We start from the raw sequence: 24,036 nt of genomic DNA, 5'->3' as shown, positions 1-24,036 counted from the left end.
ATGAAAAACACAACCGGAGTTGCCCTTTAACCGCCACACAGGAATGAGGTAAAATGTCGCTATCTTCGGTTTTATACTTGCTCGAAATAGACAGCTGTAGTACGTGTAGTAATCCCAACTTTCTGTGAAAGGCGGTATTTTTTTTCTCTGAAATTTAGAATGTTTTCATTAGATATGAGCGCCGTAACTGAGAAGTGAAATGGAATAGAGCTCCCAGGCCGAGTAAACTGATCACCACAAAACTTTATTCACTGCTTTCTGAAGGAGCTTTGCTATACATCATTCCGACATTTTGGGAGTTCGCGTTCTTTTTTATGCCCATCAGAGGACGGTGGACAGCACGCTCTGAAAGCACAACACTTTAGCTCCGTAATGGGAGGGTGCAAGGCCAGTCCATGTGGGTTGCATGTTACTCGTGAGAAAACTTCCGTGCTTCCAAAAAGACAGGACAAAACAAAGTAAGGACGCTATCACCAAGTGTATGTGCTTATTAATGATGTGACCAGAGTTTCATCGCCGTGTAAGGCCGAAAAACGGCCAATGACATTTTACACACGTCCGAGGCCGTCACTCCAAAATATACATGGACAAAATCTTGTGGAATAAATAAAGTGAAATGCTTGTGAGGTGCATTGATGGTCAGCGAAGCCGTCCCGGCGGGACTAAATCTTGCGGCCCGGAAAGACCTGAAAGAAAAGGGTTTCATTAGATTCTTGCTTTCAAGAGATGGCTAGCAGTGCAAGTCAGAAAGTAACTCACTGGACAAACCCTCAAGCCATCGCATCTCCTCTTTCTCTCTCTTCAGCCCATCAGACCTGGTACACGGTCCGCCCGCACGAAGCCAGATGTTCATTCACCTTCGCTGCTCTTTGGGGACTCTGAAAAAATGGTGAAGAAATTAATATAGCCTGCGTATTTCTTTTTTACGCGTCTCCAAAAAGAAAATAACACATCAGAACTAATGCGCACAGACTTACCCTAAATTTTTGCACCAGGTAGGCTGCCTGGGAAAGATAAATTGTTGCAATCAGAAATGAGTTGCCAGTATTTGCATTTCGTGCTTTTCTAGACGGAAAGTATTCCACCTTTCTGTCAAAGTGCATTGCTGCAGTATAACGGGTACAATAACTCTGATCACTTATTTTTAATTTTGACTTAAACATCTGCACAAAGAATCATGTATATATATTCTTACGGTGATCGGTCATGTCAGGCCAGAGAAACCACTTGCACACACATATATAAGATCATATTATGGCAATCAGCTTGCGTGCATTTTTTTTTTGTTTTGCTTTTTCTTTCATAAGCTGGTTTGGTTTATGGGGTTTAACGTTACAAGGCAACGTCGGTTATGAGGGATGCCGTAGGAGGGGGCTCCGGAAATTTCGGCCACCTGAGGTTATTTAACATGCACTGACATCGTACAGCACCCGGTCGCCTTGCTTTTCGCCTCCATCGAAAAGCGGCCGCCACGTCCTGTATGGATCAGCACTCGAGCGCCCTAACTACTGATCCACCGCGGCGGCGTCCTTTTATCAAGTCTTTGTGGCATTTATAAGCTTACAGGCAATGAGTATTTTAAGTTTTCTGGTCGAGCACTGTGTGCGTCTTTGTTGCTTCAGGCTGTTAATATATCTTGTCTACAGCCTATATCTTGTCACTTCATTCACGGCCTAATGTCACGCGCTGTTTTAGTCGCTTCTGCAGTGCTTATTTCTATTCGCAGCTATAAGCTTCACATTTAAAAACTAATCTTCTATGTCTTTCCTACGTGACTGCCCTCAACTTCGCATTTTACAAGCAGTCAAACCGCGTCAGTTATTCGATGAACATGATACAACGAGCTCACCAGAAGGGCCTCGCCAGTAGCCGTGAAAGGCACGCTCTCCTAAAGAAACACTTTGACCGAAGCACAGTTTGACTGCGCGAAAACGTTGATCGAAACGAATCCGGTGTTGGCACAGCAATCCACTAACCATTTGTTGACGGCGCCTCGCTGGCATTGACAGCTGGTCGCAAAGCCATTGATAGTTGAGTTGGTTCTGAGATCTTCTGAAAAACGTGTTCTTGAGGTCGATCATGACGTTTTTCTCCTGCATTTGAACGAGAAAAAAAAAAGCACGCACAAGCAAAGCATTAATGTAGCTGATCTATCCTGGTACATCACATTTTCCTCCCAACCCAAAGTGCAAAGCTGCTACACGAATTTCATTCTCTAGCAGATCAAACGCGTCGCTAATTGCGTGAAACGAAAATCAGAAGCGGTACCAAATGTCCTTTTAAAGCTCCTCTAAAAAACAAAAAAGGGCGCTATTGACAGCTGATTCTCTTTTGGCATCTGAAGTTGTAGGGAGGAGACGCTATCACATTTATTTGAGCAGAGGTGGCCCGGACGGAACTCGTATGCAGCCTTTAAAAGCCCTGAAAATAATTTAACCTTTTGCTACATATTTATATTTCGCAGCCTTTACAATTGATACTGCAGGACTATTTTTTTTTTAATACGACTGTAAAAGGAATATGATGAATTTTACACAAATTACATGTTTACAGAACCTTTTGCGTTTCAGGAAATTGCTCTAATTGAAGTGTGACATAGTACAGTGAACACCTTAGTAATAATAATGCCTCGGAAAACAGCTTGGTTACAAATAAAACGTTTCCGTTTAGAACATCTCCGATACAAGCATGGCTGCACGCGTCTTCTGAAGCGTTAGTCCGCCAGAAGCGAAAACGACCGCATTTCATGGCAACGGTAAGCTAAAGCGTGGTAATGCCGACACAGGAAATGCATATCAGGTGAAATGTATTACCGTAGCACTCAGCTTCCTCGCGAAGCAAGACCAAAATTCGGTGCGGTCTGGATCTTCGTCATTTCCTGTACGATAAACAGCAAAAGGAGAGAACGCTAAAATGTATCGCCATAATTTAAAAGTTGATAAAGTTTGCGCAATTTATTGTAGTTGTACACCACTCCCGTGAATATAATGCGCTGATGAATGAGATGCCAGGCAAAGCAAGAGATGCATGCACTGCAGTCAAGAAACAGTTGGTCATGCGAACCTGTTATAGATGAGATGAGAAGAGCCTGGAAATAACGCAAATGGATGCAATACTCCTCAGCAAGCGCTTCCGGTATATGTTACGCGCTTAGCATGCGCTTGAGAGGAAAGCGAACACCAGGTAAGCAGAAAAAGACAAATCCTGAGTTTTCAAAAGCGCAAACAGCGCATAGCACAGTTTTGTGCCCAAATGAAACAAGTCGCCAGTTCCCTGAACAAAAAGCCGGATAATTCACAGCCTCCCCATTGCTGTCCCAGGCAGGACTGGAGGCAGGATGCATATCCTGCGTGCAGTCCACCCGAAACCCACGGCGGCCGCACTCACCGCAGGGACCAGCGTGCACCGCCGCTACGAGTGCCAAAGCCACCAGAAGCGCGCCGCGTGGTGACATGCTGCTTGAGTGGCGCGGCGGTGCCGTTCGGGAGCCCTTATAGCGCCCCGAACGGGGTCACAGTTTGGCTCGCAAAAGGCAGCTGTCGAAACAAGGCCTCCTTCACAGCTCGCCCTAGCCCCCAGGTAGATGGTTGGGGGAGGGGGAGGGGCGCCAGCGCAGATGCACTGCCAACGAGGTCCGTCCCCGCAAATGTCCACTTGTCTATCACATGTGTGCCTCTACATTCCTGATAGCTCCAATGACAGTCCATGTAGCTGCTGATGCAAATTAATGCCGGATACTCCTGTGGGAAAAAAGGACAAATGAAAAAATGTCAACTTTGAGCTTTTGTCCTTTTATGTTATAAAAGCCGGTATATATTTGTGGTTATTTCGAAACCCATTTCTCGATATTTTTACACCAACATTTTTTCATCGACGAATGACTACAGACTTTTTTCGGCCGTTTAATGTGGCAATCCTGTGTGTCTTAAATTACAATCTCTACATATTTTCCAACCTGAACAGTTTATTTACCAACACTTCACGGGCAAAGTAGTATCTGGAGCTGTGTTTGTAGAAGAAATTGCTACAGTGATTGAAAAGTTAAAACAAAGTCAATTTGATGGTCGACAGGAAAAAAAAATACCGACGATTACGTTACTTCCTAATGCGAAATTTGAGCGCAGCAAATAAGCTGTTTCACCTTTTCGATAGATTGAGGCAAAGAAATCGAGCAACACATGTATGCGCTATCACAGAATTTTTTAGAGCGCGCGAAGAAAGGAGTTAAGTTCGAGCCGGCGCTTTGACAACCGGAGACTCGCAGGAAGAGGGGGGAGGGGGGCGGCGTGTACACCCAGCGGCAAACGATGGGGCAGAAGCGCGCGCAGCAAGCGGACAACGCGATAAAGGGAGGAAGGAAGAGATAGCAGCGACTGACTGATGCTGCTGACGCCGATAGTGGGTCAACCCCAGCTGCGGAGTTGGTTTCAGGGACAACGCCGCCGATGCCGACGCAAACAATGATACCCTCGCTTCCGCAGCGCCAAGAACCAGGTCTAGCCGTGGGAAGGTGGTCACGTATTCGTCGACGTGCCGGGGCCTACGTGAAATAACCGGCGCGTCGGCAACTGAAGAGCACCCTATCCGCCACACAGGAACAGGGGGGGACCCTCCTCTTTCTGCATGGCGGCGACGGTGTTCTATGCAGTCACGTTATCTTGACTCTCTAGCGGCGTCAGCGGCATCCAGCGGTATTAGTCGGTCGCTGCTAGCGCTGGGAGGATGAAAGGGGGGCGGAGCTGGTTACGAGGCCGACGACGACGCGAAACCCAGGAACGGACGCCAAAAAGCTGCACTCTAAAAGAAAAACTACGCAAAGGGGGGGGGGGGGGGGACACTTAACGCCGCTGGTTCGCTTCTGTGGCGTGTCTGTGGTCTGAACTGAGTCGACCTCGGTTCACACTCGGTTTTACACGGTATTTGCGTGGTTTAGCTTTTGAATTCTACTCGTCGAAACCTTTTCAACGATATGACGACGTTGTAGCCTAAAGTTAATCCGGAATCACAGTTAACAATTTAACGATTATTAACTAGTAGACCGGCAATTAATGCAGTTCAATCGCCCTCGATATAAGCTATCCAACGACGCATAACGATTGACGAGCAAAGTTCAGGTTAAATCACAACTAATCAACTGTAATTAATAAGATATACAATTAATCATGACGACGTCGTAGCGTAAAAGTCGACATTCAATCGTAATTAACTACTTAACTATAATTAGTACCTACAGCTGGTTCAGTGCAATTATACCCGACATAAGCTATCTAACGCTATATGACATGACGTAGGGTAAAGCTCACTTTAACCACACCTAAATAATTACCGGCAATTAATTTAGACCTACAATTAGTCCAGCACAATTATACTCGGCATCGGCTATCCAATGACATAAAATTGTGGCTATTATAGTCGACATTGGTATCACTTGGGCATCGTTTTCATCTATGCACACATCTCGCGTGCGTATTCCTTGCAGTCACTCCCCGTGTCTATGCCACCCGTGAGCCAACTGATGCTTACGCATTAAAACTCAGGTCAAAGATTACTTCTAAGAAATAGGTTGACGTGTCATGGTTGGATTATCCTGCTGGATTGAGCAAAATGACGAGTCCTTACTAGTTCTACTTGTTGATGGCAGCGATGAAGCTGCCACTCATTCGTCGCGACAGCCAGAACATGAACATTTTTGCGGCGCTCATGAACGGTTACGAGCCATTGTCCTGCATGCAATTTATAAACGGGCTAACTGCTCTAGGCGGGTAATTTAAAGTGTTGTTTCCTGCAGAGACGTATAGGGAGCTTGCATGAAGCGATGCATGCCGGTTAATCCGCCATGATGTTGTCGCTGGCAGCAGACGGCGGGCAGCGCAGCCAGGCTGAATTGAGCAACTGCCTCGTCTTTTTCGACGGTCCACCGAGCAAATACGCGGCTTTTCGTGGCTGCCCTTACGTGCGTGCAACTGTCGGCAGATTCCTGAAGAACGTACGCGTCGACGCAGTGCCCCAAGAAACCGGGCGCGCTATGAAGAAATGAAAAGCAGTGCGACGCGGACCTGTTCAGGCTACGCGACAACGACTGACTGCACTATAGGGGGGTATTCACGTGACGTCACAGCTGACGTCAGTATGCAGCCGACGCCATCTTTGCATCCTGTTCTGACTAGTACTATAGTACGGGGCGGCGGTTAGATTAGCTGTTCGTGCGCGTCCGTTTGCTCTGTCACTCTGCCTCATGCCAGCACCGTTGTTATGAAAACTCAATCGGTATCATGAGTGACAGTTCGATTTATCGGCAAAGTGTGCGCGAAGCGGACAGAGACCTGTACGAAACTAAACTTTGGTACCGACCCGTGTGCAGTCGATATGCGCAACTGCACGGTAAGCGCCGGCCTGTGCCCACGCATAGATATGTGCGACATTCATGAATTCCTTGTCCTACAGACGAGCTTCATCGCAAGAAACCAATTGCAAGCCTACTGACCACTCGAAGAACGCAACTACGTTACAAGCTGCTGGGTTAAGAGCCGCGGTTGAAGCAGACGAACTCGCTCTTTGTGCAGTTACGTGCGTGCCGTCCAACGTTTATACCAACTAAACAGCTGAGGTTTTGTAGCTGATATTCTGCATAGAAATGGTGCTTGGTAGTCAGTATCTTTTATACAAAACTTCTTTGGTGTACTTGCCTCAATCGATCAGAAGAAGTCGGATGTTTGCATCGTCTGTGGCGGTAAGGAAGCAAAAGAAACCGCTGCTACAGGCCACACCGATGACTCCGGTGGCTCCACCTCGTTGCCTTGCGGGCTCGAAATAACATTTTGCAACAAAACTCTTGAGATGCAGCGTAGTTTTGGCCACGCTAAACTTTATTTGTTATTAGAGATAAATAAGTTTATAAAGTTCTTCAAACCTTCTGCAAAACAACTGCTCGCCTACGTTCCTTCGCCGAATCTGCATGCGGTCTGCTTCGATTAGCAGCCGACACAGACGATGCGAATTAATGTGAACATCCGACTTCTTCTGATCGAATGAGACAAGTACGGCAAACACAAAGTTTAGCGAGCCCTCTTTGGTGGATTTTATTGCAGCAAAACACGACGAGGAGGTGCTGGCGGCGCGCTGCATGCATGCGCATGACTGGAAGCGATACATTGCCGCGCTGCTCTTTTACCGGGAATGTGTCTTCCGAGTGCGTGAAGAACAGTCGTGCACGGATAGTGGCAAGAGATGGCTGCTAGGGCACATCCGGAAGATTCCAGTCCAGCCCATTTTGACTTACATTTCTCACATTCCATGATACTTGTGCGGTTGAGCCGTGCCAGCCATACGTGACGTCGCATCTCGGTAGGTGTCTCGTTCGAGTGGAGTTGTTCGTGTGTACTTCCGGAACCTCATAATGCCGAGGTCGTTTGCGCAGCTCTTCAGCTTCCGTTGTTTACACTGTGCACGCGTCTATTAGTCTACGATAGCTCAATAAACATATAGTTGCGGATGCCACTGCTTGTAGAACCGGCGCACGACAGCACTTGAAACGTACGTTCGCCTTGTTCGTTCCGTGGACACAAAAATGGCCGACTGCGCCTCAATTACCCACAATGCACAGCGCGTCAGTGAATACCCCCTATGCGTCTGGACCTGGCCGCCCGTTGACATCGCCGACATTCATGATTTCTAGTTCTTGCAAGTAGTTTGATATTGCCACGATTGGCGTCGATCTCGCGTGTGTTGGCCCGTTTGTGCCATTCGTGTCGGCGTCGCTAGAATCACTTATCATCTCGCCCTTGTGCAGACGTATTTTTTGGAATCGTGAAGAACCCGCAGTCGGTCTCTCCGATCGCGCCAGCATCGTCTGCTACGCGACCATGCATGTAGACGAGGCTGTGTGGCAGTGCCGTGCTTCGTCGTCTGCTGCCAGCTCTATGGCTGCCAGCGACAACATCATGGCGCATTACGCAGCATGCATTGCTTCATGCGAGCTCCGTATAAGCTGGAGAATTCAGTACCTCAAATCGTACAACTGCTAGGCGCCGGTTCATCATGCGCCTGGCTTCCCTGACTTGTCAATGTTCAACTTCGACTTGTTTTTTACTTGTATTCAACAGCCAGCTGGATGTGCCTTGCATGCCAAGAGTGCTGACATTTTCGATTGAAACCGAATATCTAAAACAAAATTCGACGTGTTTCCAAGCTATCGGTATCCTGTGGTCTGAAAAGTCCAACTTGTAAATATAGGTTGATGTCACGCGCATAATATTGCATTGAACCTTCGCGGAAATGCAGTTTCGACGTTAGTGCTGTGCACTATAAACGATGTCACTTGGCAAAGTTCAGAATAGGCGGTAACCTACAAGCTTCAGACCTTGAATTATTTTGCAGCACCCTACGTTAACCATTCTAGTGATTTGTTCTGGTAATACATATATTTACTGTAACAAGAAGAGGTCATAAAAAGAAAATAGCTATATGGCACACGATTTTTTAGCGGTGATATTGCAGCTGAAAGCGATCATCTATCTGCCGTCTTTATGCAGTGTATTTGAGTTCTGTGAACTTTTCTGTTCAATTTTACGAGTTAAATAATGAAGAAAGAATAACAGCATTGCGCAGTCAGTAGCTGCATCAATTCATCGATGAGCAAATGCGCACAGAACGGAAAAATGGGAGACGAAATGGGGGAACAACTCTGTTCAGGTCCATAGCCTGGCACACCAGTACGAGCCTATAATTTTTTTCCTAATAGTATTCTTGCCGGGTAGAGCGGCAGTAAGAAATGCTAGAGGTGTTGGGCGGTGCATGTCAGCTGTTCGAAAAGGTGTATGCGTGTAGACTTTGTGGAATGAGGCGCAGTGTGTTAGACTTACTAGCCTTGAGGAGGGGTGGGGTAAACCTCGCTCGCGCCATAAATAACCTCGCATCATAAATAAGGGCACGACGAGCCGGGTTAAACTTCGAATGTTATGCGAAAAAGTGATGCAATCGCGGCAACATGCTTAATTAATTAGCTAGTCCAATGTACATAGCGAGTCCGTTCTTTAACTTCTTGGCTATTGCCAACGCGCATTGCATTTCTTAAACACGTTTTCTGTCTGTTTCACAATTAGGCGATCACACAAGCATTCCACAAACAAGCTCAAGTCCAAAAAAAAGGGGGGGGGGGGTGTTAATACCTCAACTTTCGGGTGCCCTGATTGTCAGCACTATATCTTATTTTATTTCAACCTAGCAAATTTGCTGTGATATGACAGGTCCCTTTAGAAGCCTCTAACTGTCGGACGTAATCCTGGGTCCTCCACTATATAGCATATTTTATATGCCTTACGCGCCAAGTCAGTCGAGCGTTAAACCCCACCACTAACTTCTACCGCATTTTCTTGATAAGTAATGAATTTACGGGGTGCGTTTTGCGTTTACAGTGAGTGCATGGACGATCGCCCGAGTTTGAGCGACCCTCCTGAATAACGCAATTCGTGAGATCCGTGCAGCGCCCCAGGAACGGCAGTGAAGGACGCAGTGGCTGAACGTCCGGCGCGTGCTATACTTAGACAGAAAGAAAAATATTCAGCGGATCATGCACTATCGTAGGAGTAAACTTAAAAAAAAATAAACATACGCTTAACAGTAAACGTAATAAGTATTTGAAACTTACCCACACCAGACAAGCCAGGAGCACGTTTGTTGCGCGGAAACAACACTACGCTAGGTCTGAGCTATTTCGCGGAGCCCCGGAGATCCCCAACTGCGCATGTGCGAGGAGCGAGTGACGTCACATGGCGCACATCTGGAGAGCAGTGTGGAGCAGCCGCCGACTCCGCTGCGCGGGTGACTCTGACGTGCTGTCGCCGCTGCGCCAGCTGTGCATTCTACAGGAGCAGTGACGTCACACGGCGCTCAGCTGTGGCGCTGGGGCCACCGCCGACTCCTCCGCTACGCGGATGACTTACCGCCGCCGCTGTGATTGCCGCACCGCGCATACGCAGTGACGTCATTGCTCTTCCAAAAAAAAATTATGGGTTTCAACGCTCCTGAACCGAATGTGGAGCGAAAGCTTTGGCTACAGGCGACTGAGCGTTGCATCAAACTCAACCCGCGTTCCGTTGAACGCATCAAAGTGCACCGACGTTCTAGGCAGAGTGCCTGGGCTCGAACCCGACCGCCGGCGTCTGCGTTTCGATGGAGGCAGAACGGAGAGGCGTCCGTGTGCTGTGCGATGTCTGTGCACATTGAAGATTCCCCCCAGTCGAAAAAAACTACAGAACGCTGTAAAAATACGACAAAATATTCTGTAGTTCTGTCGTAAACGTCAGATGTTTCTGTTGTTCTGTAGTACTTTTCTGTAGTTCTGTAGTTTTTCTGTAGTATAAATTTGTTGTCTGTAGTTCTGTACCACTTTTCTGTTGTAACTACACAAGTTTCTGATGTTGTCACAGAAAGTTCTGTTGTCACAACAGGCTTCCCGTCAAAACCCCCACAGAAATTCTCGTCGTAACAACAGAAAAGTTTCTGTAGTTTTTTCCGACTGGGCCAGGTGGTCGAAATTACTCCGTAGCCCTCCACTATGGTAGGGTGGCTAGAAGGAGAGGTGTGATGAACGCGGCGCGCTTTCCATAGAGAGGGGTGGCCCTTCGAGCGTGACAGCCGCTGGGGCCAAACGGAGCGCTGCAGTCTGGGGCGCCGAAGGGGTTTTAGGGCGCCGTCATCATTCCAAGGGAGACTTGAACGCGTCCAAGGAACGCCACGCGACAGGTGTGGCATCGCGCCGGTACCGGAGCAGTCAGCCATGAAGTTGAGCCGATCTAAGAGTGAGGGTCTTAGGCAAGCGAATCTTCGTAATTCGTCAGATCCAGAAGTTGCAGCCTGACCGTAGATCGCAGAAAGCTAGACAAGAGAAACGTCGAGCGTGCAGCGGAGACACCGGAACAACGAGAAGAGCGCTTCCGCAATTCTACTCGGGATGGCCATTGGTCAAACCACAGCCATTTTTTTTATTTAGGTAGCAATAACTTTAACAGCGAACTACTTTCTCGTTGCAAATGAAAAGTGAATGGTGGTTACTTCAGACCTAGGAAGTTACTGCAGGCATGAGAAGTTTGCCTCGTTTCCAAATGTCTTGTCCCGAGCACACTCATCTGCACTGAAAGTGCCGGTCTCCATCGATTAACGCCGTTGCTTACAGGGCGACCATACTTCTGAGGTAATCGAGGCTTCCGTCGTTACGGTGAAAGGCTTTCCTAGAGTCAAATATGCGTCATTTGCTTACGTGGGGAACGAGCTTTCGACTTTGAATGACGGTCAGGCAGACAGCGATAATCACCGCGAGTGCTAACAAGTTGTGGCGCAGAACGTTCTTGTGCGTGCGTGCGTGCCTCTGATTTGTTTTCGTCATCCTGTTCAGCTCTTAAGGTTTGGTTGGTTTGTTGATTGCCGCTTTTGCCGTCTCGAAGCCATAGCTGATGGACTGTATGAGAGATGTCGCACGAATCCGGGTAAATTTCGACTGATTGGCTACACAGTACAGTACACAGACGCTTTTCGAAATACGGCCATCGCAAACGGGATTCTATCCCACGACCTTGAGCCTAACAACCAGGCTCTGAGCCGCCGAGGCGCCCAGTTACAACCAAACTGGTTAACTTTTATAAGTCAATGCATGTGGCAAGCTTCTCTGTTCGTTGCATTTTTTTTTTTTCCATCGAGACACCGCTGTGAAGATTAACTGTTTTATAGAGTGTTGTTGTGCCGCCGGTTTATGCGAATCGGGTACCAGAGGCTGTCGGCTCAGCCATGCAACGTTGGGGTGGCGACGAGGGACACTGTGGGCGCTCCTCCCCAGCCACACTTTCTCTGATTGGCTGCTACCCTTGACCAGGTTACGTGCACGCGCACCGACTTCAATAATAAGATGGCGTCGTGGGCTCCGAGTTTGTGACGCTGTGCCGCGCAAACTACGAGCGCAGCGAAGATAAAACACTGCTCTCAAGACACAGTTTTGATGAGATGCGACTGATCGGATCGCAATTGTTATCGCCATCCTATAATAATGTGCGTCCAGATTAAGCTGGCTCAGGTACCTCGCTAAACACGCACTGTATAACTGATTTTTGCTTTCGGGGAGAGCGTTTTAAACATGGCAGGATGCATGCAAGCTCTGAGCAGGAGCACGCGCCACGTGCGCATACAGATAAGGATCCACCGCTGTGCGCATGCCGACGCGTCCGTTCACACTGGGTCACAGCCACCAGAACTATCGACCTTGAAAAGCGAAATCAGTGACAGCTGTCTCTCCGAAGACAAGCTTCGCTGATAAAATTAGAGCGAAACGTTTTGTTCCCCTTCTTAATGTTTTTTTTTTTTTTTTTTTTTTTTTTACACGCTTTCGCCGCACTTGTTCGACGCCTGCGAGAGCAGTCGACATTAGCCTGGCTCGAAGCGTAGTCGACCACACAAGGATCTATTCCTTTTGTGGCCGCGACTGCTTCACGGGCTAGATGTTGTGATCATTATCCTGCAGTTATGAGCTTTATTTGAAGTTCGCGTCATTTGAGCAGTCTCGCAAAAATGTTCAACGCTGAGATAGCGCAGTTTCTCAAGACCTTATTGACCACCCGTATGAAAAATGAGCAAGAATCCTTCGAAAGTCCGCCTTCGGCAAGCCAGGTTGCCCTTGATAGAAAGGGTTCAAAGGTACGTAGGGCGTTTCTTGGACTTTTTTATTCGTTGTACCGGAAGGGTAACTGCAGCCGAATGCCGGCTGTTTTTTGTTGATATGCAAGTTGTCTCGATGGGTATTTGCTGATGTATCTGTTCTTATTCAACCTACACACACCTGGCAAAGTACAACATGCAGGTTTTAGTAAAAAAAAATCGCTAGTTAAGGTAAATTATGCCTGTCGCATTGGCAAGGGCAAACTATGACGTGCAGTAAGCGCTGTTCTCGTGAAATAGTATACCAAAGACCAAACACAAATATTTGCGGCATACTCCCTGCTGACTAAAATGACTTGATTCGAGCATGTGCCTTGATGCGAGCATATGTGCTCTTCGTTGGCACAGTTCAGCGAAGAAAAAAAAAGGGAAGCATTTAGCTTGTCTGCAAATGAGAGTTTGGCATTTTTTCTTCAACGCTTTTAGTTTACCCTCGTGTCTAGTATTTCTCAGTTTAGGATATTTTGTTAAGGTAGAAACCTTCTTAGCGTCATTGCGCAAAAATTTGTAGTTATTGCCGTTGTCGGCACACGCTGGAACCATAAAGATTGCGTCAGCGTACGACATCACTAACGAACCTTCATGTGGTGCAAGATCGCATGAATATCGCTTTGGTATCGAAACTGTTCAGTGGGCAGCGGTCAGGGTGGTGTCATACCCTTTTCGCTCCACATTTAGCATCCACCTGCTAGTCAAGTTTGAGGATAGTTTGCGACAGGGATTCAAACCGACGACATATGTGCAGTCGGCCTCTGCGTCGGAAGCCAAAATAGAAGAGAAAGCTTGCAACGGCAAGGGCGCGCCCACAATTCCTTCTGCTACAGTGAGCGTAGTCTTATATCCCATTCTGATTAGTGCGACGCCACCCCTGCTTATAAACAGCTGTTATGTATGGAGACCTAAAAAGCTGCGACTTATTTTTTTTATCGGCTGCATACAGTGTGGTCGATATCGATTGCGGTTAACATTTCCTAAAGATAGAGCAGCATGCCCAAGAAACCAGCTGCGATTCTTACTTGCGAATTACTAATACAGAAGACCATAAATTAAAAATGCCCTCGAGAAAGTTGCCGCAAACACAACCGGGGCATATAGCGCCTTGCTTAGAACGTTACGTGTTCGCTTCAGTGAAAGAAAAAAAAAAAAACGAGTAGCAGATAGGACGCCAACAAACGCTTTCATAGCTCGGCCGTTGCGGCAACACATCGCGCGAGCTGTTCCTTCATATGTCTACTGAATTTTAAGGCGAAAGCCTTTAATGACTCATGCTGTCGTGGACAAAATGTGTCCCGCTTTTGCGGCGGCTCTGATTGACTGAAGCGGGATGACGTCATAGAAGTATCGACCAATCACAGAGCACCACCACAGTATGCGCGAATGCGTGGCTTACAGGGCCATATGTCAATCAATGATCAATTACTAAGCAATTACTTATTAAGCAAGTATTAATTATTGACTAAATAAGAAATTCTAAAATTAGGCAAATTTGAGAAAACAATTAATTGATTAATTACTTATCTAATTCACGCTCAATCAATAGTTATTCCTAATTAATGAATATTTAATTACTGATAATTAATGCCAGTTGCGTAGCAGAATGCGGTACTCAGGTTTTTCCCTTCTCTACTTCAGTCGCTAATGTCCCTCGTAATTTTTTAACCCCTTAAGGCCCATCAGATATTGCGTGGGAAAAAGAAGAAGGTGCACTTAACACGTACAAATTGCAATAATTGGCCGTATTTTGTAACGCGCCGTTTCTGTTTCGTTTCTTTTTTTTTTTTTGCCCCTCTGTCACATGGCGTCACCGAAGAAGCGACCAATTGCAATTTTCTGCTCGGAGGGCAAAACGAAACTACACGTATGGTTGCAAACAACACAAGCTAGTTAAGAAAAAAGAAATTCCAAGAAAAAAAAAAACAGGTAGCAAACATTCTAACGCCGTTCGAGTTGAATGAAAGCAAGTTTTCTGTGAACATTTATTGCACTCATGCATAAAAAGGGATGACGCTAAAAATGTCGTCATCCAAAGGAAATAATTAACCTAAATTTGTCGAGAATCGCCTGTTTGTCGATTACATGTGACCAGTGGGCACTCTTTTTCTGGCGCTGCACAGGACGACATATTTTGGAATTAGGTGATCATCGAATTCTTCGTCGGTCAGCCAGGTTTACTAACGGCAACGTTTAGCACGGCTGAAAGGCACTGTAACGCTTTCTTTGGGCTGAACGCCTCGTTTGAGATGGCCTGCATCTGAGCATGCACCGCCACACTGATGGCATTGGCTGCCTCCATCTTTATCGACTCGCAAGTTTACCGCCGCGATCGCCAATGATCGCCGCCGAAGGCCGCCCAACTCAAATCACTGGAACCAGGCCGAACAGAGATAACACGCCAGGGCACGCGCTGTCGTAAAGCAGTTGCCTGTGGGAACTTTGACAGATATAGCAGTTTTCTTCACTAATATATCAGCATGGTATAATTATCCCTCGGGCCTCGTGCGTCCATCTTCGGCCGCGATTGTGTGTAAGAATGAATAAAAACGGCTTTATATGGTGACAAGCTTTACCCGTTAATAGCTTGAAGACATTCTCTCATTCGCTTTTGTTTTGCATGTTTACAGAATACGTTTCAGATAACTTGAAGAGAACAATCCATATATCTACACGTTCCGCGGGTGCTGTCTCAGAACGAGGAAAACGACAGGAGTGATAACAGTTATCTTGTTCCTAAAGCCGGTAAGCTGGAGTGATATTTGAGCGAGTTGAGGGATGTTGAGTGAGAGGCACCAGCGACGGTAACGAATTCCCAGCCTCTGTGCCGAAAGTGAATGCGCGAGCAACAAAGATCAATAAAAATATGCTGACATACTGGTGAAGAAAATACCGGCGTCGCGTCAAAGTTCCTGCATGCAAAACTGCAGCCGCGCTCGTCGACGTGCGTTATCCCCGCTTCGCTTGTGAGGCCTACGCCTGCGATCGTTGGCGAGCGTGCTGCAATTCGGTATGCCCGATGAAGGCAGTCTGATCGGTGGGGTGGTGCATGCTGAAATGCAGGCGCGCGGACTGTCTGAAACGGCAGGCTTCGCCCGTGTAGTGCCATCACGCCTTTGGGGCACTCTATGGATTTGTTTTTAAATTTAGGGCTCCAGTCTCTTTTCCAGTGTTGGTTAATATTAGGTTTTTAGTAGTAACCGATAATTGCAGCTCATCTTTTAGATGCTTCACCTGGTGTCCCGTAGTGCTGTCTCAGGCTCTCTGTTGTCTTTTTATGTATATTAATGATTTGCCTGATTGGTAATCTTCGTCCATTCACTTATTGCCGATGATTGTGTAATATTCCGAAAAATTAAAAATGAGATCCCCAAAACCTTGCATCAGACTTAGCATTTCTAACTGGTGTATCGGCTCATTAATGGAAACAATAGTATTGGTAAATGTGAAGTAGTGCGAGTAAGTCGGAGTTCTAAAACCATTCCTCTTTACTGTCTATAGTTTGCCATTAGAAACAGTCATGCCATATGAATACTTGGTTGTGCACATAACATTCAACATGAAACCTACACATTATTCATGCTGTTAATATTGCTAATAATACTTTAGGATATGTATAAAGAAACTTCTCGCTATACCCCTAACATCTAAAACTAATATTTCACACAATTTTCGGTCCCCTATTTTTTGTTTATATCGACTGTATGGTGTGAACTATATATGCGCTGCGAATGTCGAACTTCCTTTGTTGCACGTGTCGTCAGTCGCGTGGCACACAGCTTGAGCCAATGATGATTGATACATTGAGCCTACATAACGCATAGGCTCAATGCAAGAAAGAAATACACCTAACATGTATATTCTAAACCATAAAAAAATCCTGCATTTTATTGCAAATAAATGTAGGTACGATTTCTAGGGCAATCTAGGGCACGTCGCTAGATGCAATGCAAGAGAAAAATATGCTACTCTGCGCAACTGCACCTCGACAGTGTCGGGCGTTAAATTGACATACAATGCACCAGCCCCTTCTTTTCGACACCAAGAATAATAAAATGAACTGAAAGCGTTCTGATGGTTGTCAGAAATATGCACGTTTTTTTGCGCAGCCGTACTTTGTTCTGATCAACGTTCCTCGCGGTGTTGATTATGGTATTTCAGTGACGTCGCGTACGTTCTAATAAATTTCCGGTACAAGTGCGCACGCATCTACCTCTTCGGTTATTTTCGCCGGCTGTTTAACAAAATAGTAGAACACTCTCGCTGCATCACCGACGTGCTCTGCAACAAGCTGCGGTCGAGTTTTATTTACCGGATAACGTTTAGAAATTGTGGTGCGTAAAGTCGTGTCGCAAAATTAAAGCTGGAAGCGTTATTTTTATCCATTTGCAGGGGCACTACAGCTTCTCGTGGCAAACCACAACTGGGGAAAAGTGCGTCTCGGGAACAGGAAACGTCCTTCCAAGACGGATATCAAAGCTTCTCAAACGCCATCACGCCTGCGGAAGCCTTGCCAGTTTGAGTAAAATTTCGCTCTCGAACGGCACCATCGAGGCCGAGTGGAAGGTGGTCGTCTCTCGCGACGTCCGCAAGCTGAGCAGCCTCTGCCCCCGCCTTCGCGAGGTCTCCTTGGACGGTTTCAGCTTCGGCGCCGCGCACCGCAAGCGACGCGTCAAGCTTCGCGACTTTCCACAGCGCATGGTGTCCCTTTCACTGCGCGGCTGCGTACTCGACATGAAGACACTCTTCTCGGTTGGCCCCACCGAGCACTGCGAATTGACTACGCTTGACCTGGGCCGGTGCTTCTTCCTCAACGACGAGAAGGCTCGCAGCGGGAGGCGGCCGTCGTGGCCATCGCTTCCCGCGCTCGAGGGGCTCTGCTTGGAAGGATGTCCGTTCCTCATTTCCGACGCCATTTTAAGCGACGTTCTGTTGTGCTGTCCGGCGCTTCAGGTTCTGGACATCGAGGGCACGTCGCTGCAGAGTTCGCTCGACGTGGCGCTCATTGGAAAGTGCCTTCCGAAGCTGAGGGAGATGTTCATTGGCTGGACGGACGTGAACGACTCGACTTTTCTAGCGTTGCAGCGCGGGTCGTTCGACAGCCTTGTCAGCCTGTGTCTCGTGGGAACTCTTGTGACTAACCTAGGCGTACTGGCGATGTGCGGCGTTTGCCCGCGCCTGCGTTTCGTTCGAGTGAACATGGGACGCTGCGCCATCAGAAGCCTTGAAAATGTGGATGCCTGCGCTTCTGTTCAGTTCGAGGTTGCTTGCTTCAGGAGTGACAACGTGAACGCTGTCCTGCGCCACGAAGGCTGCGAGCACTTTCGGGAGCGCGTGTGACTTGACACGCTTTCATGAGACGCGTACACTCGTATCGGAAATCGACAATCTGGATTCATATGTTCCAGCGCATACAAGAAGTCAATGTCTTCATTCTATTCACACCGGTCTCATCATTCGCTCACTTCGTGGCTTGTCGTACCGGTGGGCAAAATCCTTAGAAATGCTGTTTCTTTTCAGCGGTCCATATGTACATCTCTGGACGAGGGGCTTTGTACTGTCACGCTTGATCGCAACTGATGATTTAGGGTGACACCATGAAAGTACCGAAATTGTATAAAACTTTGCCTTCATGGAATTCCGCCAGTTTCGTGCAAATAAAAAAAAATCTACAGGGCACTTTGGACCATTAAAGTGTGATGAGGCGAAAGCCGTTATAGCGCAGTGGATCGTAGCCCTCTACTACGGCACCTCTATCTCTCTGTTCTTTCACTCCCGCCTTCCTTCCTTCCTTTACGGCGCGGTTCAAGGGTCCGCAGAGAAGTGTGACTGATACTGCGCCTTTTTTTCCCTGTAAATCAATTTGAAACGCCGCTGATGCCTGCTGTACTGGGTCTGCTTCTGTTCGCTGTGTGGTGCGGCGTTCGAGGAAGCGCCAAAATGAAAGGCGTAGTTGCACGGACGCCTGGACCAGACGCCCGGCGGGGTCAGCTTCGTATATGCGTGAATCGCCTGCTGACGTCATGACCAGTCGTGACTGACGGTATACATCGCGCGCCACTTGTAGAACACAAGCAGCGTTCCGTCAAAAGTATCAAAATTCACCGGCGTTCTATAATTGGTTTGCAGGAAAGGAAAGGCGCAATATCTGTCACTTGCGGAATCACGCTACTATCATCTTCACGGTAGACGGGAATTATGATGTGCGTTTCACGATCCTGGGCGTGACGTACTTGGTTAAAGCGCTCGGCTGGGGATCCAAGGAATGGAGGTTCGATTCCCGGTGGAGACAAGGTTTATCTTCCTTACGGCAGACAAGGAGAATTATAATGTGCGTTTCACAATCCCGAGCGTCATGGCCGATGAAGTCACCAGGTGATAACGCCACAATCTCGCGGAATCTCTCAGAGGTGTAAAACTTATCGTGGCCGAGACGGACAGGGTCATGGCAGCGAGTATGAAAGAGGTATGCACTTCGGTGTAGTCTTCCGAATTCGCATAAAAGTAAGAAAAAAGTTCGATCGCAGCACAAAAGCTTTCAAAAAGGTAAAGTAGACAGTAATCGCGTTCGCCTATAACCTACACCCCTACAACTTGTTCATTTTTCATGGTTGTGGGCACATATGCGTCTCGTGATATGCTTCATGCGGTTACCATGTGCACGTGACCTACAAAGTGCTTCGTACAAAAAAAGCAGTGCTGGTCGTCTCCGCATCGGCGCTGCTCTGAAAAATTACCGGTGTATGGGCGCGACAATGCCTTTGCCACCGAAAAGCAATTCTTTCTCGCCGAAGCTGCGGCGGCGACTGAATAAACCGTTCTCGCTTCTCATTCAACCCGCGACCGCATAATACGTGCGGTTCGCGGCGTGGACAACACGCCAACACGCGAGGTCACTGAACCAGGAACGATGCGGACAAAAAAAAAAAAGAAAAAAAGAAAGTTCACTTCGGCCCGGAACCGCGTTTTGCAGCTGCTTAAGGGCAAACTGTTGGGGTAAATACGGGAATGCTTACGCCGTGATCACACTATTGTTTTGCAAACGTATTGTATTGAAAACTTGCGCGTTCGGAGGGACATTCAGCCACGTCATGTCGTGCCTCTTCTGTTTGCGTAAACGTATGCTAACCCATGGTGTATGTCACACTCGAATTTATTCTAACAGAAACAAGGAAATATGGTGCCAGGCTAGCACTTTCACTAATAAACGTTCTTGTTTGAAGGATGAATCTTGTCCGCCGTCGTCCGCATAAATGATTCGCGGGAACTGACTACAGATAACATAACCACCTTTCAGCGCTTGCGCGGTACGTACTCTTGAGCTAAACTAATGCTATCCTAAATTTCCTTGAGCGACGGGTGAAAGCAGCTGACGAGCGAGCCAAGGAACGTGATGCCATACAGCTTTTATGGTTTACCCAATGCCACGACAGAATTCGTTTGGAACCCCCATCGTACGGCGGCTGGTCAGTATGCGCAAGTTGACACCGCGAGGCTCGAGAGGCTGTCGAAGCACGGCGTCGATTGCAAGATTGCAACCTACCTGAGCAACGGCATAGGGATTGCCGCGCTTGACTCTCTTCGCACGGTGGCGACGTTGATGACGAAGTATGCTTCATATATGCACCTGTGTCATGGACGTGGTGGGTTGGGTCTTCTAATCGGAACGTTGTACGCCTCGCCAGATGATTTTTGTCGGACTTTAATCAGTTTCCTATGCTCATCTATCGGCTTTCCACTCAACGCATTAGAGAACATTTTTCTAATCAGGTTCTTCAACGTCAACCTCATTGGACACCATAACTTGAGCACACACGTGACGAATACAGCTTGTTCTGCAAACCAATACCAGCGCATCCCAGTTAGCCACCTTGAGCAAAACGTACAGTCTTTGCCAAAAGTAACCAGGCTGCATGTTCTGCTTGTTGTTTGTATTCTAAAGCCAACATGAATTCTCAGACAATCACAACTTGTTGAGAAGTGAGGTCAGGAACTCAACTTTAGTTTGCACATATTTGCAGCTTCAGAAGAGGTACCAATTCTCTGCTACTCGACTGAGAAGCGGAACTCGCAGCCTGGTTACTTTTGGCAAAGACGGTACATAGGGGTTATTTAATAAAATGCGCTAATTTAATTCCTGTTCCGTATTTGAGTAATCATTTCGCTGATTGCTAAGTAATCATCGCCATCCTTCAATAGCCCGCCGGGGTGGAGCATGGGGTGCGGGATCGAATCCCGGCCCCAGCGGCCGCTTTTCGATGGAGGCCAAAAGTAAGGCGCCCGTGTGCTGTGCGATGCCAGTGCACGTTAATTAACCCCAGGTGGTCTAAATTTTCGGAGTCCTCCACTACAGCGTCTCTCGTAGCCTGAGTCGCTTTGGGACGTTAAACCCCACATAAACGAAAAACCAAACCATCCTTCAATAAACCTGACGTATGTGTCTGTTGTCTTCGGTGGTGCGGGCCTCCTCCTTGCTAGTAAAGCTTGCGCAAAAAAAGTTTACGCGATGACCACCTAAGGTAGTGCAAATTTCAGCTTTAGCTTATGCTCCATTGCCTCGTGTTCTCTAATCTGTTCTATAGGCCAAGGTGGTTCTAGGGCGTTCGACTACTGAACCCAGCGACGTAGAACTCAGCCGTCGCGGCCGCTTTTCGGTGGGAGCAAAAAGCAAAGCGTCCGTGTACTCTGCGATGTGAGTGGGTGCAAATAAGCTCGGGTGGTCAAAATTTCCGAAAGCCTCTACTACGGTGTCCCTCATTGTCGTCCTGCGTGAGCTGGAAAATTTTCAGAAGTTTGAAATAGCCAAGGGAAAAGGGAAGTACTAAATGAAGCCAGATTAGGTCAGGAGGTTCCTATAGTGGAGACACTTAAGAAGGTTCTGAACAGAGTCCTTTGCTTGCCAGGCAGTCTCGCAGCGCATAGGCTGCCAGGGCGTTGGTTTCAGCGTTTTTGTTTTGGGGCCTTGTGAATGACTTCCTAACGTGTTTGGAATGTGTGCCAGTATTACAGCAATAGTTAAAAACATTGCAATGATTAAAACTTAAAATTAAAGAAACTATACCTGGATTGGAAAGGTGATATTATGGTGCTACACTCTACTGAAAGAAATAGTATGTAAATGAGTATGATGAATATGATGTGGCGCAGTATGTCTTACATTTCAACCTAAAAATGGGCGTTTGGTAATCAGTTATGCGATGGTAACTGAGATTGTAATCAATGACCGGGATCGGCAATGTGATTATGCAATGTCGCTGACAACAAAAACGAGAATGAAAATATAGACAGAAAAGGTCGAAAATACCTTAAGTACGAAAAACTTGTTGCTGTACGTGAGGCATCGCCTTTTGAGCTGAGGACCGCAAACATTTTTTTCCGAAAACTAATTAACAGCGGAGTTAGCCATCACAGTAAATCTACCGCGCCATGCTCCTCTCATCCCTTCCGTCTCCAAAGAGATTTCCTCTCCTGCCTGGTCGAGTAGCCACTAGCCTCCGCAAGAGAAATTCACCTTCCCCCTCTGATTTTACCGCATGCCGCCATGGCCCTGCCTTTTCAGGTTTTTTCTTGCTTCTTGCTATCCGAGTATTTCCGAAATTCGGGGTCACAAAGACCACTAGGCGACCTTTTGTTCGAAAATCGAGATGGGAACTTTTCGCAGCATACTCGTCCCCCACCCCCTCTCCAACATTTATTTCGGTCGGCGCACGTATGCGTGCCTTTCTGTGTTTGTGTAAATCTCTGTGTTACAGCTCGCAGAACACTGAACCGTACATGGTTAAGTTGTAGTAACCGCTACACACAATTCCTCCGTGGCTGAAAGTGGTCGGTTGTTAGGGCTTCTTTGGTTACCTAAATAAAACTTAACCATAAAAATAAACTTAAAGCCCAAGACATCCATGCTTCTGGCTTGTTTCTTATAGCCACATATTAAATGCATGTTTTGTTTACTGTTCAGCGGAGTAGTACACACGTCGCGTACCGCTAAGTTGTATGTATCCCACTACAGGAAAACTAAACGCCTTCTTTTTATGTGGTTGTGCGAAAACGATAGGCGCGACGAAAAAGCATGCAGCGAACGGCTGACACAATTAGTGACCTACCCCCACCTTTCACCCGTCATTCAGAGAGAGGGACCAATGGATGCCGTCCAAGCTGGCACGACACGGAAGAGGAGGTTGTCATTCCGAAACCAAGCAGGCATGAGAAAGGTTCCATTTATATTTTTGCGGCTTTCTGGCGCGCGCATCACTGTGGTATTCTGCCGATCTGCGATACCTGATAGAAGCACCGGGCTTGTTTGTTTAAAAGATCATACCATAGTCAGTGGCCATTTATGGCGAAGCTGACGCGTCCGCCTAATTTTCCGGTTGCATCTACCACCTGTATTTCATGTTCCACTGGCAAATATGAACATCCATTGCGCGTCTTCTGGTCCCGGCTGTGTACTTACACTCCAGGCATGTTCTGTGACTGATTTAATGAGTTGGCTTTCGACGCCCAATGTCGGTAAAAACTATCCAGGGCCCGTGTTCTGTGAAGCCCCCGAGAACCACATTTGGCAGAAAAGAAAGCAGATTTCGGGGGTCCCAGGCCTTAGAAATACTGCCACAAAGGTGAACAACATGGTAGACCGATAAGAATAATTAAAGAGATAAATGAAAAAGGAGGAGGGCGAAAGAAATGCAATCGAGAAATTAGAAAAAAGACTAACGCAGAGCTGAAAGCATATATTAAAAAAAAAAACGAAAAAAAAAAAAACGCTGCAGCCAGCTATAGGGGGCAAGTGGGGGACCAGATATCCACATTGTTCGCTCCACACCCGCCGTGGTTTGCTTGCAAATAGAGAACTCGGTTTCCTTCAATTATTCCTGACCAAGCGGTCCTTGTAACCGTGTACTTTTTAATAAAATGTGTATGAATATACATTATAAAAGACAGGTTGTGGCGCCAAACAAGTGATGTCTAAAATTCAGGTGTATTTTCATTTGCGTGCTCTCTACGACTTTCATTCATTCACCCGCCAGTTTTGTATGATTTGCCGTTTAGCCGATAGGAATGCGTACGCCGTTCCAAATACAGTCGGTATATTCGATTCCGGGGCTTCAACTGGGCTTGGTTCGTATAGTTTACCTTTGCAAACACCATTCTCGTTGAAAAAAACCTCATTGTCTAAATGGCTCACAATTTTAACTTATAAGACAGGCCGTGAACATAGCGCTGCCGCAAGCCTCGAATGCATGCTTCGCTTTACAGTGGCTTCCGATGTTGTATCATCCCAAAGCGCTTTTTGTTGACCCGGAATAAACCGGTGCTTTTACACGGACTGTGGATTCGTGATTC

At 47.2% G+C, this 24,036-nt stretch overlaps 2 protein-coding genes across 2 annotated transcripts; one reads left to right on the top strand and one right to left on the bottom strand.

Moving 5' to 3' along the window:
- Positions 1-235: 235 nt before the first annotated feature.
- On the bottom strand, positions 236-9,825 carry LOC146204724 (uncharacterized). Its single transcript, XM_084586536.1, has 7 exons — positions 9,647-9,825; positions 3,388-3,740; positions 2,814-2,878; positions 1,977-2,093; positions 978-1,004; positions 760-878; positions 236-686 (listed from the first exon to the last, which is right to left on the bottom strand). The coding sequence occupies exons 2-6, from the start codon at positions 3,452-3,454 to the stop codon at positions 810-812; spliced, it is 345 nt and encodes a 114-aa protein (XP_084442662.1). The 5' UTR covers positions 3,455-3,740; positions 9,647-9,825; the 3' UTR covers positions 236-686; positions 760-809.
- A 2,555-nt stretch (positions 9,826-12,380) lies between these two features.
- On the top strand, positions 12,381-18,467 carry LOC146204723 (uncharacterized). The gene is made up of 2 exons (XM_084589441.1): positions 12,381-12,681; positions 17,086-18,467. The coding sequence occupies exons 1-2, from the start codon at positions 12,556-12,558 to the stop codon at positions 18,031-18,033; spliced, it is 1,074 nt and encodes a 357-aa protein (XP_084445567.1). The 5' UTR covers positions 12,381-12,555; the 3' UTR covers positions 18,034-18,467.
- The last annotated feature ends 5,569 nt before the right edge of the window (positions 18,468-24,036 follow it).

Source organism: Amblyomma maculatum, chromosome 1, assembly GCF_055883805.1.
Source record: "Amblyomma maculatum isolate TAMU_Amacu chromosome 1, ASM5588380v1, whole genome shotgun sequence".
Taxonomy (NCBI): domain Eukaryota; kingdom Metazoa; phylum Arthropoda; class Arachnida; order Ixodida; family Ixodidae; genus Amblyomma; species Amblyomma maculatum.
This window is presented reverse-complemented; position numbering and strand designations above follow the sequence as displayed.

Excerpts from the sequence above, each read along its gene's own strand:
- LOC146204724 (XM_084586536.1), bottom strand. The coding sequence starts at position 3,454 with ATGTCACCACGCGGCGCGCTTCTGGTGGCTTTGGCACTCGTAGCGGCG. Across the intron at positions 2,879-3,387 it reads GGTGCACGCTGGTCCCTGCG|GAAATGACGAAGATCCAGAC; the intron begins GTGAGTGCGGCC and ends TTTATCGTACAG. Across the intron at positions 879-977 it reads ACCTGGTGCAAAAATTTAGG|AGTCCCCAAAGAGCAGCGAA; the intron begins GTAAGTCTGTGC and ends CCATTTTTTCAG.
- LOC146204723 (XM_084589441.1), top strand. The coding sequence starts at position 12,556 with ATGTTCAACGCTGAGATAGCGCAGTTTCTCAAGACCTTATTGACCACC. Across the intron at positions 12,682-17,085 it reads TTGATAGAAAGGGTTCAAAG|GGGCACTACAGCTTCTCGTG; the intron begins GTACGTAGGGCG and ends ATCCATTTGCAG.